Source organism: Dicentrarchus labrax, unplaced genomic scaffold (genome assembly GCF_905237075.1).
Source record: "Dicentrarchus labrax unplaced genomic scaffold, dlabrax2021, whole genome shotgun sequence".
Lineage (NCBI taxonomy): Eukaryota > Metazoa > Chordata > Actinopteri > Moronidae > Dicentrarchus > Dicentrarchus labrax.
In genome coordinates this window covers 29742452-29759130 of record NW_026136713.1, presented here as the reverse complement: position 1 = coordinate 29759130, position 16679 = coordinate 29742452, and the positions used below count along the sequence as shown (strand labels likewise).

At 38.3% G+C, this 16679-nt stretch overlaps 1 protein-coding gene across 5 annotated transcripts in view; it reads left to right on the top strand.

Moving 5' to 3' along the window:
• ldb2a (LIM domain binding 2a) overlaps window positions 1–16679 on the top strand; it is an 89833-nt gene that overhangs the window by 42853 nt on the left and 30301 nt on the right. For all 5 annotated transcript variants that reach the window (XM_051420518.1, XM_051420522.1, XM_051420521.1 and 2 more), the window contains exon 3: window positions 14614–14786. In XM_051420518.1, coding sequence (XP_051276478.1) covers window positions 14614–14786 — 173 coding nt within the window. The remainder of the gene's footprint in view (window positions 1–14613; window positions 14787–16679) is intronic.

Genomic DNA, 16679 nt, shown 5'->3' with positions numbered 1-16679 from the left:
TACAGCTTAACTTTTAGGTTGAATTTTTTGCACAGAGCAGGGATTGTGAACTTTTTACAGTGGTGTAAAAAAAATCGACAGCATAGATACAGAACAAGTGAAATGTCAATGTTCGTATTTGCATATGAGTTTAAGGCACAGTTTAAATCTGAACTTGTGCTTTAAAAATCAGAAGCATGTTGTCACTCGTGCTGTGTACATCTCTGCTCGTGTCCTCTGTGAAGCGCTTTGTGACAATCCTGTTTGTCAGAGGCTTGACAAACAGTTAACTTAATCAGTTTGCCAATGATCTAATACCCTTCCCCGTTGACCCAGTAATGGTAGCTCATGATGAGTATTTACATAGAGATATGAGTCAATGAAACAGACATTTGTTTGCCAAGTAGTGCAGTCTCTCCTCATCCATCGATTAAGCTCACAGATCAATATGTCAGCTTGGTTTTCATCCATGCTTTTCTGCTCTCACTGATCATCAACAGTAGCTTACACCGAGGGGTAATAATTGATTTTAATAGTATTTTTAGCTTAGCTTATTGATTACAACACATACTGTAGGTCTAAGCAAGCGCTGGTTTGTACACTCGTCACAGGCGGAAGAAAAAAAAAATCAATATTACCTATCTGAGTCTGTTGATCTACTGGTTTTTCAGGTCCCATAATCTGTTTGCTTTAACCTAACCTTATGTATAGGTTATGAGGTAGAGGAGGTTACACAGACCATTCAGTAACTGGAAAGTCAGAGATTATCCTCGAGAGAGAGAGAGACACTAAATCCCTGCTCTGTCATTTTAACCACTTGGGATTGGAATCACTTGGGGAGAAGGCTGAATGTCTTAAAAAATGTAGTGCAGAAGTGTTAAAAATCAAGGCAGTCCACTGGGAAAACAATTGCTTCAAACGATACAGCACAGTCCACACATTAGCTTCTGCCAGTGATCCCAAATGTCTGTTTATATTTGCTCTTCATCTAGCATGATGTTATGTGATATGACATACACACAATACATCATAATACAGTGACAACAAAAACAAAGCATAAAATGACTCCAACGTGACACTTTCTGGATTTATTTTGGGGTTTGATATCAAGCCTTTTTTTGTTTCACGGTGTTTGTATTTGTTACAGTAAAACACTGCCCTATATTGTGATGTGGCTGATCATCCTTTAGCTGTACAGTCTCCCCTTATCTCATTCTGGTGAGATATATAGACTGTTAAATGTGTGTATTGTATTAGATATTTAATATCTTATTAATGTATTGGGAGGGCCGGTTTGTAATTCTTAGTTGTAGTCACTTGACTATGACAGGAACAATAGAAACACATTTTTGGCCTACATATAACCTGTGCTGTTGTCCATTTGCCTGATGAAGTAGGGTCAAGACCTTGACTTTTTGGTTGCTTTAATTCAGAGCGTTTTTCTAAACCTAAATGCCAATAAGTCAATTTTATTTATGCAAAATTAAAAGTTATAGGATAAAGGATCCACACGTTATATATACTACTATTTTATTAATATTACCCACTCCAAGTAGAAATAAATGTTGAAATTACAAAAAAAAGTCCGTATTTGGTTGTATAGAATGAGGAATAATCTGAGCATTAGTGCCTTGGTTTTTCCAGGAAGCCACACAGGGAACTGAACCTCTCACCTTGTAAATGTTAGTGCCCCCTACTTTCCACTAAACCTCAAAGGGAATTGAACCGCTAACCTGTAAGTGCCTTGCTCTATCTTCTAAGCTCCACCTGGCCATTGAAATGAGCCAGCGATCGTCTGATGAATATTTGCACGATGCAGACATTATGGATCATCCACAATTTCTACTTGCTCTCCCCCTTCTCATTTCCATCCTTTTCTCTTCTGCACTGCGGAAAGCTGCATTTGCTGCATAATCGCCCACTGAGTATCTCCCGACTTTCTTGCCTCTTTTTTCCCCCCACGTTTTAATTTGTGTGTATTTCAGCAGCATGCGGTTCAGTCATCAACTAGCTGGACAGGTTGAAAAGAACGGTGCTGACAAGTCTGAGTGGGTTTGACTAGTCTGATTCCAAAATGAGATAATGCCATTCAGAAAAAAAATGACACCTTTTCTTGCAAAAATGATTGATAGCACAAAATTAGACCCAAATGATGGTACGTTTTAAAGGATAGAAGTAGCTTTAATCTGTGGCTCACAAAATGATTACCCTTCAACACAATAGATTGTCTATATTTTGCAGATATTTGATGATGAACTTTAAGTAATGACTTCCAGGTAATGACTTTCTTTCAGAGTAGAACTCGTCTTGTGTTTGCTACCATATGGAGGGTGTTTGGTGACAGCCTGTCATGCTTTCTTTTATAGTTATTACTATTTCAACCAGTCATGGCTCCAGCCCCTTACTCTCAACTCTATGAAAAATAGGACTGATACTTGGTGATTGGTTCAGCATGAAATTATGGGGCTGCTTTGACTCAAGAACTACACAGTATTTGCTCTTTCCTGTCTCATACATAATCCTTTAACTTCTGGTTTGAAGCGTTTTAGGTTGAATATTTGAGGCATTTAGCATGAAGCTCATGTCTGCCCTCAGTGACTTACAGCAGGTGAGCTAGTGGAAATTAAGGGCCTTGCTTAATAAGGGCTCTTGGACAAGTCACATGGCTGAAATAATAATCATAAGAGGTGGGAAAACAACTACTCTTTATACTTTATATATATAAATATATACAGTCATAAATATACAAACTAAAAGAAAAATGTTAAACTTTATATGCACTACATTCACTTCCTTGTTCAAAGGTATTACCTGTTTAAATACAGAATCTTGCATATCAATTTGTAGAAATGATAATGATGGTCTGTTTACTCAGGAGGGAGGGAAGAGGTGATGGTGAAGTTCATTTATGTTTCTCTGCATGTTTACATGTATTTATTTTTGTTCATGCATGTGGGTGTGCATATTGTTTACCTATAGCAGCCTCTGTACTCCCTAGGTGCATCATTACAGTATATGCTGTGTGTGTGTGTGTACAGTGTGTATGTGAAAATGGACAGCACAAATTCAGCCAGCTCACAACATATAGCACTACTGTTCTCGTGTGCACCATGAATGTCAACTGACACACAGATATGAAACACTTACTAGCACAGGCAGAATCACACAGACGCATATAATGTGTGCAGTATATACACATACGAGAACCACAGAAGAATATACCAGCGCATATGTAGCATACACGTATAAAAGTCCTTCATGCATATAAACACAGTGCATATAAAACCATTTGCACACATTTTACACATAACAGCACACAGATAATGTAAAATACATACAAGATAAAACTACAACCATGCTCCTACACACACTGCCCTCGAGTCCATGTTTTTCAAGTATTCACATACACAAAGACTTCAGTAATATTGTGGAACTGAAATGTGTTAATGCATCTGATGTTTAAAAGTACCAAAAGTTGGCATGGTCAGATTTGTTGTCTGGTTCACTGATGGCAAGGTGTTGAAGAAGCCACAGAACATCAGGACTGGCAATGGTAGCAAGTAATTCCATTTAATACTCAGTCCTAACTTCTTAGAAATATTTTTGAGAAGTTTGATATTCTATATTTTTGTATCCAAAGCCTGATATATCTTCTACCTCCCAACGTGTAATGTGTTCCTTCATTACAATGCACTACATCGTCCTGCTGCTGTGAATACTGATTAGTGCACCAAACGTGTATTAATCCACAGCAGAAAATAGTCCACAACAAATGCACTATTCACTCCCATTTGAATAACATATCCTAAAAACATGCCCATCTGTTTTAGGAAACTATTTAGCCTTTTTTCAGAATGAATCTATATATTTGTGACCAGATTTTAAAGATTTTACTGCATGCCATCAGTAGGAATGAATGAGCTTGGGGCTGAGTGCCACAGGCAGGGTAGGGAGGTGGGAAAGTAGCCTATTGAGAGACGAACTAATGCATTGTTGGTTTTGGTCTTTTGGTGGGATTTGTTGAGAACAACACAAAAGAAGATCATTTAGCATTTTCTGTACGTATGTCAAACATGAGCTCACATGCATCTGTGCATATTGTGATTGTTGGTTTGATCTGTGTCCATAAGTGTGTGTGTGTGTGTGTGTGTGTGTGTGTGTGTGTGTGTGTGTGTGTGTGTGTGTGTGTGTGTGTGTGTGGGGGGGGGGGGTACTATGTGGTTGAGTGTGTTTTTGAGTATTTGTAGTTGTTTGTATTTTGTGTCTGTGTCTGTGTGTGTGTGTGAGTGTGCCACTGTGTATACACCAGCCAGCGACCCTTCTTTCTTCTGACGCCCCGCTCTCGCTTTGGAGCAGAAAAATCGCTCTTGCCGCCTCACTGGCTGACGTTGCTGGCAGGAGTCCTGGGGACCGACGGGGGGAAACGATCCCAACAAAGTGGCATGAATTAATGTGACTAATTAACACCACGTTAATTATTTGTAAATTGCATGTTTGGGTACACGTTACTTGAGAGGCATATGCTGCTTGTCGTGTTCGCCCAAACAAGTGCCAGCTAATCTGTATCTCTGGAGTGCCCCGCGTCTGAAGACGGGCCAATCAGCACAGTGCAGGAAAAAGAAAACATTAAGAAGAGGAAGAGAGAGAAAGAGAAAAGAAAAGAAAAAGAAAAGATTGCCAACAAATATATTTCATCTTGTCTGGACTCCATGCACGTTTTTTTGTCATTCTGCAGTTATTTGTCTGAAGTTTGTTTGTCTTGTGCGCCGTTGGTGAGTGTGTAATCTGACTGCCTATTAAAAGATAAATGATAGTGTTTTCAACATGGGGCTACAACATGGGGCTGATGAGGCTCCTTTTTTTTTGGCAGTGTGGTGAATGATTGTGTCTCTCATGTCACTGTGGAGTTCTCCTTTTGTCTACTTATGTGGAGCTGAAATTTTCTTCTCCCACTGGTTATGTGAAACTAGTGACTGAAATGATTAGTTCATTAATCACTTAGTTGGTAATTAAATTGAATATCTTTTGTATCTTTGAATATTTTGAGGCTGTTAGCTGGACAAAGCAAACAATCTGAAGATATAATTTTGGACTCTTGTAGGGCTGCGACTAATGATTATTTTCATTAGAGATTTGTTATTCCAGTAAAACATGCAATCAATATGTCATATATTACTTATTAACTTATATTTGGTCAATCAATGTAGTGTATATATAAAGTGTATATATACAAGAACCTAATAGAACACAATATACAACTGACTTTTGACAAATACTAATATTTTCCTGCCATTATTCACAGTTAATGACACAGTAATGTTGTGCAAATACAACTTAATACCCACCATTTTACCATGTCACTGGACTGAGCCTTTGATAAAAAGATTGCAATTTTTTGAAAGGCTCTTTGGGTGCAGAAGATGTGTTAAAAATGTGCCAAAAGCAATCAGTAAAGCAGGACAATATCAGGAGAGCAAAATGAACATGCACCAAAGTTAGAAGCTAAGAGGAACACTGCATATCTAAGGCTGGAGACGTACTTCAGCAAAAGCTCACGACAGGCCATGGTATATTTCGTGTTGGACCAAACATCGCCCCTTAGCTGTGATATAATCACAATATATCACGGCCTGGAGTGAGCTACTGCTTTTATAAAACGGTTACCAAGTAGGGCAATGTGAAAGTTTGAGACACATTCCAATTTAAACCGTTTTTATTAACATGTTCATAAAGTATTGTTCTTACTAAGAAATAGGCTGCCTGCCAGGAGAGCCTATTGCCTATAGTGCAGTGGACTAGCTTATTTTATTTCTCTTTTTTTTATCACCACAGATTGATTGAATCCCCTTGTGCTTTCTTTATTCTTCTCCTGAGGGTCATTGGGATTCTTTGTATGTCCGTTGAAGGCCAGCGTTGGATACTTAAGCCTGTTTTCGTCTCTTTTGGTGGTGAATGACGTGAGTTTGAGAGTGCTGATTGGTCCAAAGTGTAGCTGAACATCAAACCACACATTCTTAAGCCCCTCTGGAGTGCTGGGGTCCAACATCTTCTTTATTGCTTTGAAGTCATCCTCTGATACTGACACATGATGAACTGTTGTGTCGAGCCCTGTCTTTCTTTGGGTTTTTCCAGTGCCAGTTGTTGTATGTTCTAAAATAGACGTCATAGTCATAACATACAGTTATTATTTGATGCCTAACAGCCAATAAGATTGCTTGTTTTGAGCTATCCGTTTAATAATTGCTTTTGAACTACGCGTTTGCGTGCACATTATGACTGACTCGCGTATCCTGCATCCGTTTGGAACATTGGTTGTTATACTTTTTAGATAAATTATAATAGATAGAAAACATACAAAACAGTCCAATTTGGATAACTGTATTTGCAATCATCACCATCTTGCCTTTGACGATAGTCCTGGTTTATGCACTGGCATCCTGGTATTACATTAAATGTATTCCCACTGTGGTCTCCTCAATGGATGAATCATGAATCCTAAATCCACAGACCTTATTCTGAAGTGCAGATGAAGATGATGTGAAGTTTCAACAGTCTTAGTTAGAAAATTAAAATCAGGTGGTATCTTTCAAAGTGCTTTTTAGTTCCCTACTATAGTGACTTTTAAATAGTTAACTAGTTTGTTCTATGTGGTTTCCATAACTGGTAATGCTTAACAAGGTATGAAATTAAAATCTTAAAATACTGAACCTTAATAACACATCTTATAGTGCAGGTCCAGTGTCTCTTATGTTAAAAGAACATTGTCATCCTGATTATGAAAGAACAGCAGAAATGGTTATTTGATTGTAGTCCTTATGTTTCACTCATATGTTAGGTTTCACATCTGGAGTGCATAAGATGGTGGTAACACAAAAATTCTAAATTTATCTGAAGAAAGAATAATGACACAAAAAAATACTGCACAGGAATTTGTTTTGAACATTTTTTAAATAATTGTATTTTTTCAACTTCTTGAACCTTTTGATGTTGTGGAGCACCGCTCAATGTCCCTGAAATTAAAGACTCATTATTCCTCACACACACGTAAATATCATGAAAACTTTAGAGCATCATTCAAAACACATCAGAAATCAATCAATGCCCTTGACTGGATGGACACCATATATATATATATATATATATATATATATATATATATATATATATATATATATATATATATATATTAAAATGTTAACATTTGAAAACACTGTAAAATTTGAACTATTGCTCTCCTTTGCTGTCACCTGAAATGAAACACTCATGTGTCCTTGCACATCTCCAACTGATTGTGACTGACTGAGCGGTTGCCTCTACTTGTAAAAACTTGCCACGCAGGAGAAACAATCCATGTCCCTCTGGAGGGAAAAATACAATAAGTCTCCAACAGCAGACTTGGACACACATTTAATGAAACAATGATAATGGATAAGGTTTTAAAAGCTATTTGATTGCTAATTTTAGTGTGACGAGTCAATGGTAGCTAACATTTGAATTAACATTAACTAGCTCAAGTCGCCCACTGGCAGATAAACTGGATAACAGCTTACTAAAAATAATGCTCATTAACCATCTGTAACTTTAACGTCAGCTAAGTTTTAATTACCTTCACTGTGTAGAAAGCTCTAAAGATCCAAAACAAATTCTCTGACATCAAAGAGGAAATGGCGCGGCGTGTAACAGTCCTTGGCCGTTGTTGGACTGTTCTGGCTTTCTTTTTTGAAGAAAACATAACTCATTTTATTAAATCTATTTCAACATGATTGAGACTAGTAGACTTTACATTCCTCAAGATTAAATTAATTATAAAGACTGAAATATATATTAATAAATATTAATGAATTACACTAACTGCATCTGTAACTGTACATGGAACAATCCACTGTCTCCCATTTTTCAGTGAATATAAATACTGAGCGAGGGAGCCTTGAAAATATTTGAAGAGAAAGACAAGACTACTGCGCTTGAAATGATCCAAAACTTGCTAGCATAGCTACCATTACATGCTTATCTATCACTCTGTCACCCTGGGTTATGCACACTGGGTTTTATTAGGACAGTTTTGGTTGAGAAGACACAACCAGAACTCCTGCATGGCTTGGTGAGGTGGGCAAGAAGCAGATCTGCGTATCACCTGAGCCTACCCCCCCCCATCCTTTCCCCTGTCTCCCTCTCTCTCACTCTCTCTTGCTGTCTCACCCTCTCCTGCCGTCTCTCTCTCCTATTACCCCTCAGCGAGTCTTCTTTCCCTCATTGACAAGCCCTTATTTTCTCATCTTCCCTCCTAGTTTCAGCTCTCTCTCTCTGTTTCTCTCTCTCTCTTTCATCCCTTGCTCATTTTTTTTCTGTCCCAGTCCCTCTACCCCCCACCACACATCTACTCCTCCTCCCCCACTACCCTCCCTTCCTCCCCCTCGTCTCCACAGAGCTCCTCCGCATTAGCAGTCAGCTCCACTCCTAGACGTACTTTGTTTTTCAACCATGGTGGAGGCTGAGCGAGGGAGGGAGCGAGATACAGAGTGAGAGGTGGGAGAGAGAGAGAGAGAGAGAGAGAGAGAGAGAGAGAGAGAGAGAGAGAAAGAGAGAAAGCGAGAGTGCAGTGCAAGTGATACAGAGAGGGAGAGAGAGAGCATCATTTACACAGTCATCCACGCCGAGCGGACCCTGCAGCTCACCCTCCCTCCCTCCTCTTCCCTCAGCCACTGCTCACGATGCCAAACATTTTATGTGTTATTTAGTCATGCCTGACTTTATCGAATTTGAAAAACATGCCAGTCACGGGTACATCCCCCCTTCTCCCCCCTTGCCTCCCCCTTCCACATCCCCCACACCCTCACCCAACCGCCAACATCATCCTCATCTCCCTCGCTTTCTCTCTCTCTCGATTGAGACTCTACCATCCAAGCCTGACCTCAAGAGCCTCTCGAGCCACTGTCTTTGGGGACATTTCACTTCTAAATGAAGTTTTATTCCCAGGCCTCACTGCCCCCCCCCCATCCTCTACACACATACCTCCTCCTGACCACCCACCCACCCTGGGGGAAGGGGAGAAAGAGCATAATTCTAGCCAACAGAGTGTTGACTCTAAGATGGATTATTTCTGCTTGAAATCAGAGGACATGTGCTGCTAGATAATGTGGCCGTCCCGTTTTTTTTTTTTCCCAGCAGTGGTCTAATGATGGAGATTTGACGGGCACCAAAATGTAGAGGAACAGAGAGACTTGTTCCACTAGGCGAGGAACGAGAGGCTAAAGGAAATCCCAACATGCTCGCCTTAATAATCCCAATGTCAGGATTTATGATTGTTTTGTTTTTTCTGTTATTTAACAGTCCAGCGTAGCTCGGTGGGCACACTGGGTCACTAACACTTAGTGGAATTAAAGAGTGATTGCAACTTGAACCAACAGTGTTAAAAAGAAAAGCATTCTAGTATAGTGTTTTAAGGGTTGCCAACAGTGTTTCTCAACCTTTTTTACCTGATGTACCCCCCACAGTGGACTCAAGCACCCCTTCATCAACACCTCATAATTCACGTGTTCATTTAAACATTTTGTTTATTTAACACTTTTAATTATATATTTTTTTAAAAGTTGTTACATTTTCTTCATACAAGACACATGACCCTGGAGTATAGCTTTCGGTCAAGTTTGCATTTGTAGTACTACCACTTGGAGTGGCAGAGGCTGGATGTTTCAGTCATTTATCCATCACATTAAGCTATAGTTTGTACTTCTCTTCTCACATAGTATCTAGTTATCACAATCTCAGTCGCAGAGCACACCGTGTAAAGGTGTTAGAACTGACTCAGGTTGGTGGGTCGACCTGTGCAGTCAGTTCATCATTGATGGTAATTTATTGGTTATTACAATACATTTACTAAAGCTCAGCCCCAATAAATCCTACTCATCCTCCTGAACACAAATATGTGTGTATTTTTTTTACTTTTTTACCAAATCATAGTCATTTGTTCAAATTAGCCAAGCTACTCAACAGTCACATGTACCCCTGGTAACTGCAAAAGTGCTCCCATGGGTACCCCTGGGAATCACTGATTTAGTCAGTGTTCAGACTGACATTAGCCCTGCATAAAAACACAGCCCCCTCATTCATTTTAATGAGGCCAGTCCGATGATGCAGCGGGATGCCAATGCAGAAGCAACAAAAAATAAATAAAAAACACACGGTCATCCAGCAAAAGAATTTAACCTGGCTCAAATTAGCTAAAATGAAATGCGGCAGCATCTGGCAAGGCGCTGCTTTGGCAGCAGATTCTTGGTGGATGACTTTTTCATCTTTTTTTATATGCCCACTTAAACTGTTGCATGCTCAGTGTAGCTCATAGTTTTCTTTGTATATAGGGCGCATTGGTGCACTGTAAACAATGTCAGTGTTTTGCTAAGGTGTCTTATAATCCCAGTAGAGATGGCCAACTGAAGTAAAGTTCAAAAATATTCAAAAGAAAACTCAGATGGGATCTGAACACTTCAATGAGAGGACATTAAAAGTTTGCAGCCAGCGCTACAAATGTCAATTTAGGACCAAACAGTTGCTGGTTTAGATCCCCTGAGCAGTGAATGAGTAGCACTTCAGTAACTGGCCCTGCCCTTGAGCAAGTCAAGTTGCTCAAGTGGAACTGCCCAGTGATGTTTGGATGAAGCCTGTGGTTGGAGTGCAGCTCTCAGGCATGTATGTGTGCAGGAGTGTGAAGCAGGACGGTGCTGAAAATGAGTCAGTGTTCAGCAGAAACACTATAGCGGAAAAAATAAAGACTTTAAGGAGGAATGTGCTGCTAAGATGTTGTTGTAGATGGTATGGGTCGTTCTGCAAATTGGGTCTGCACGACTGCTCAACAAGTAGCAGAAACGGCACAATTGAGCTCTGCAGTTACCAGAAGAGGCTACAATTTTTGCCAAAGCTGTTTGACGCAGCTTCTCTCGATTGGTGCTGTGTAGAATCCCTGATCTACATATTAAGTTGTGCATTGAAGAGTATCTTGCTTAATATTCTGAGTAAATCCTGTGCCCCTTTTTATACTTTCGCCTCAGATAATTTTGAAATAAAGCAGCACCTGAACTGCAAAATGTCCTTCTTAACAAGTCAAGCCATTATCATTATCGATTTTTTCAATGGAAGACTAATTTTCGATTTTGATCATTGTTAAAGGTTCAGTGTCTAACATTTAGGAGGATCTGTTGGAAGAAATTGAATCTAATATCCATTGTAATCCATTGTAATGTTCGCGTTTTCCGCGCCTTTCATAGCAACCACACTATCTCCTTTGTGCTTGGAAGGGGAGGATGAAGTGAGGGAGTTGCGATCTGCAAGTGCTATGCCACTAATTCTTACACATAGTTTTCTTAATCTTCGATAATAGAAAATGCAATATCTTTTTGGTTTTTGACTGTTTGGTGGGCAAAACAAGACATTCGGAGATGGCACCTAGGAACCAAATCAACAGTTTTCGAACATTTGAGATCAAAATAAACTATAGATTAATTCAGAATAGAAATTATCATTAGTTGCAACCTTTTCGTTAAAAAGTGTCTACGTTTTTAGAGAAGTGACTAAAGAGAGCCTATAATTTAGTTATGTGATCATCTGAAGTTGATTTTTGTCAATATCATACAAGTCTAATGATAAAAGGAGCTCTAATGTATAAAAAGCTGGACTGCCTGCACTCTGGTCTGGTGGAGAGAAGACGTGTAGCAGGATTTCAGGTTCTTAGCGGGGAGGTAGAGTAGGATTTATACCGATGTTGCAGAGGTAGAGAAGCTCTGAGACAAAAGAACCCCTTGAGCTGAAAGCAGAAGTTTTGGTGCGATGGTGTTGCTAAAGACAGTGTTTTGTTTTGTCAAAGAAATGATAAGGAAGCTCTTGTGTGAGATTTATTTTTTATTTTTGCCAAATTAACCAATGGCTATTAACAAAATATACTGTTAATATTTTCATAATCCAAAGTTAAAAGCTGAGAAGGAAAGACATTTTTAGAACATGATTTCATAATATAAAATACATCCAAGTATTGAGGAATCTGTATCTTGCATGCCATCACTGTGCATCTATAATGTAATGGGAAATGTAAGCCTCTCTCTCTCCGTATCATCCATTCTTCTCCTTGAAGCCAGCTAACACCGAGGAGATAGAAACCAGACGAAGCCTGAGGGCTATAAAACACTGAAGACACTTTCTCCCTCCCTGACTCCTCCTCTAGTTTTCATCATGCAGCATGTTCATTGTCTCTTTAGGCTTCTGCAAAAACTTTGCGCTGCAGAAGTTGTCCATCTTAATAATTCTGTTTAATACCAAACTTAGTCATGGAATCATATTATTCTGAAATATATATGAAAATACTCTCCTCTTCCCTGTGCAGCCTTACTCATATGAGGAATATTCAAAACTGAGTGTATTATATGAGGTGTCATATCTTGGAAGAAGTGGATTGAGAGCCCCCAATTCATGATATTGTCAGTTGTTTCAAGAAAACCTTTAATCTTCAGATGTGTTGGAAAGAGTTGAATTTACCTCTCTGCACTGGGAGATTAATTTGACACTTGTTTCAGGGGGAAATCAGACTCAATCTAAGAATAAAAGATTTGAGTATTACTTGGATGGCGAACAGGTTTCCTGAAGGCTGCCCAGTGTTTGGTGAATCAATAGGTTTCAGCAGAATCCAGTAGTTTTGTTGCATTTAGAATTTTGATTCATAAATTGACCACAACTAGCAATACGGCTGCTGTTCAATAGCATATATGTAGCAGCAAGTTAATTCAGATTTGTAATGATTACTATAACACTACTATATTGGTAATGATTTGTGTGGGATTATTGTTATGCATGTATTGTAAAGTCCAATTATAAGGCTTTTCAGCTTTTAATGAGACGGGATCAGGGAAGAATATGAATGAATGCCTGCTCTGTATGTTTGAATATGAACATTTTTCATATGTTTCAAGGATTTAGTAGATATTCTTAAAGATAAACAGGGAGTTCACCAAGGTAAAAACAAAAAAACTAAGGGAATTGGCAGAATTACAAGCAACAGCTGTAATGAGTACAGAAGTTAAATCAATAAACAGCAGACTTAACAGTCTTTTCCGTCTTCCTAGAATTATGTCGTCCTGATTATTTTTACAATAGAAAAGGGGTCAGGTAGGAAAAGCAGAACATCTTTGCTCTCAAATATTTAATCACTTTCATTCATTTGAACATCTGATCAGTTTTTCCTCCTCCAAGGAGCTTTTGACAGCCAATAAAATGTTTATCTTGATTAATGAATCTACAGCAGATGTCCTTATCAAGCCGTTTCCTTGCTATTAAGCTTTTCTTACCACATAAACTAAATACCACTTTTCTCATTTGGGATTGTGTTCTCTTTAATTTTTTTTGTTTATTTTAATATTTTTGTGTATATATTTTTTGAATGTCCAGAATATCTACTATATATTCTGTCCATTATATGTGCCTCTGTTATTTAATAAACACAGTAACAGTTACATTAGCACTAAAAACTACAATTACTATTATTACTATTAGTAACAGTTTTACAACTACTCAGTTGAAGTTCTTGACTGCTGGTTTTAGACATTTAACATTTAACTTTTTTGTAGATAAATATATTCATATTCCTGAAATTAAAGTCATGGTTAGTCATTAAATTTGTTTTACCTCCTTTAGATGAGAAGATTGATAGCACTATCATGTCTGCATCATTGTCTGCAAGTATTAAGTTCAAGGTTTTTTTGTCATGTACACACCAATTACAGTGACGCAAGTTGTTGGCAATGAAATTCTTAGATCTCAGGCGCCCACCAACTGTGATCTTAAAGATATATAAAAATAATAAAATATTAAAGAAAAAAGTGGAGCAAAATTTAATTAGAATGTCAGACATAAAATACTGTAGCAGCTAAAATATAAAGTAAAAAATGTATACTACATGTAATATAACTGTAATGTAAACTGGTTCAACAGTAATGCAGCATGTATATACTATACATAATGACAGCAGTGTGTAGATAGGTATGTATATACATATATAAACTGTGATGGATAAACAGCTTATGAAGAGGAACTAAAATAAATTTATATAATGTGGGGCGTACAGGTACAAACAGGTTTTAAACAGTAAGTAAGCAGGTGGTGCCATTGCAGTAGACATTGAAATTATAATTATTATTAAGCTAGAGACAGGAGGTGATTAGCTCAGCTTAGCACGGAACAGTTTGCCTTGCTCTGTCAAGTTCAAAACGTTGCCTGTCAGCCCCTCTTAAGCTCACCACTTAACACATTGTATCTCATTTGTTTAATCCAAACCAAAATATATATTTTATATTATCTATATATATATATATATATATATATATATATATATATAGCTAACATATATAGTAGTAATAGTTTCAGTAACACCAATAGTGGCTTTAAAATGTACAGTAAACACTGTAGTAATAGTAGTAATAAACCTATTACTGGTAGTATCATCGCCATTCTAGTCTATTAGTGAGACTGTATTAGTGGCAGTATGTAATAATGCACCATGTTCTTGCTTATGTCAGCCCTCTTCTCTCCAGATCTTTTCACCTTTGGTTTCCTTCTATATTTAGCAGCTGTGCCCTCTCTTTTGTCTCCCTGCAGCGATCGGCCGGACGTTGATCCCCCGTTATTTCAGCACGGTGTTTGAGGGAGGGGTCACCGAGCTCCACTACATCCTCAAACACTCCAAGGAGTCCTTCCACAACTCCTGCATCACCCTGGACTGTGATCAGTGCACCATGGTCACCCAGCACGGGAAGCCAATGTTTACAAAGGTAACACCTGACCCCTGAGCTTCTCCCACCATGAATAATTGATCACAAGCTATGATAATGGACCTGGCGAGGTGTTTAACTGGTTAAAGATCAAATCCATTTACACCCTTTGATTCTTTTTTCCTCCCTGTTTCGTTCTGTTATATTGTTATCACACGTGGTGGCCTTTGGACTGTCAAATATGGGAAGGTCTTTTTTCTATTTACTGCGAGAAATATAAAATTATTATCTGCTAAGTTGCTAGATGTTTTTCTTAAATCCCTTATTTCTGAAGGAAATTTTAGCTTAAAAGAGTAAACACACTTTTTGAGTTAGTCAATTATATCTAATGTATTATATGATCAATTGATTTTGTCCCCATTCTACAATAACAACAGAAGTTATTTCCTTTTTCCAGAGTAAGCTGAGTAATTCTGTCCTCTAGACTCCATGCATTTTTTAATTTGTTAGGGTATGCTTACATATAACGTTAAGTTGCTGATTGGGAGAGCAACAGCATCCATAAACTATCTACAAATTAGCACTTATTGTATAATGTCTAAAAGGCTAGGTTCACAATATTTCAAGCCAGGTGTGAAGATTGAAATTGGTCGATGTGATCATTCCTCCTATTCATACTGGCTGCTCAGGGATCCCGTCCTATTGTGCTTCCAATGTAAGTGATGGGGCACCAAATGTGCAGTCACTTACACTGAAAGAGCACTGAGTTATATCTTCACAGCCAGTATGGACAGGGGGAATGATTAAAGCAGGCAAAACCGGTTTAAAAGCTATTGTTTTGGGACAGACTTGAACAACTATGAAAAAAGCCTAATTGCAATGATATATCGACTGTAACTGTATGTTGAATTCTAACATCAAAATATCTCTAAAATGCACTAGCCAGTGTTTGGACTTTAAAATTCATGCAGAAAAATGTCACCCACAGTCATATTAACCCTCTTATCAGCATTTTGGCCTCCTCATAGACCCCCAAAATCCACTGGCATTTCTTATGTTAAAGATGTCGACAGACTCTTAACCCCTCGGGTACTCCAAAGGCAGTTCTAGGGAGACATGAATAAGATCTTTAAAGAGTATGGTGCAGTTTGCTGTATATGTGAGGCACAGACAGAAGAAGCAAAGAAGAGCAGAGGAAACAAATTGCGCAGGTGAGATAATCCAAACCTGACACACGGGTCTTCTGAAAGCACTGAAGCTGAGCTCATCTGCTTTTGTCTTTGGGGAGAGAATCCCCCTGTGAGCCAGAGTGAATATCTGCTTCACCACAGTCTGATCCAGATGGCTAGCTGACTCTTAGTGGTCTTCTGCTGACTGTCTAAATGAATCTGAGGCCAGATACCTTGTCAGTGCCGAGCAGGCGAGCTAAAGGGATTCCATGTTCCCTGTACCATGAACCCTGAGCTACAGCACCAGACCGGATTGTTCTGACATTAAACAGCTTGTTTTCAGGACTTGACAGTATGCACCCACTCTTGTGTGTCTGTGTGTGTGTAAGCGTGTGTGTAGAGTCTGAAATTAACTTTTTGGCTGACCTGCCACAGGCTGTGAGACTAAAAAGTACATTTTAAAAAAAGCATCACTGCAAAAAAAATTAAAAAATCACCATTTTAGTAAGTTATTTAGTCTGTTATTGAGATCTAAAACTTATTTTCAGAAAAAATGAACAAAATGTGCCAGTAGGTGGAGATTATTTTACTAGTTTTCAATTCAAAAGAAATTGATTCAATAATTTCTTGTTCTTCTTATTTCTAAATGTTGAATTTCTTTTTCAGCAAATTCTTCACAACATGGAAACAGAATCAGAGTGATATGAATGAATGAAATAAATACAGTTAATTTATTAATAAGAGGCCTTATTATTCATTTTTTAATGCCAATATCAATATTGAT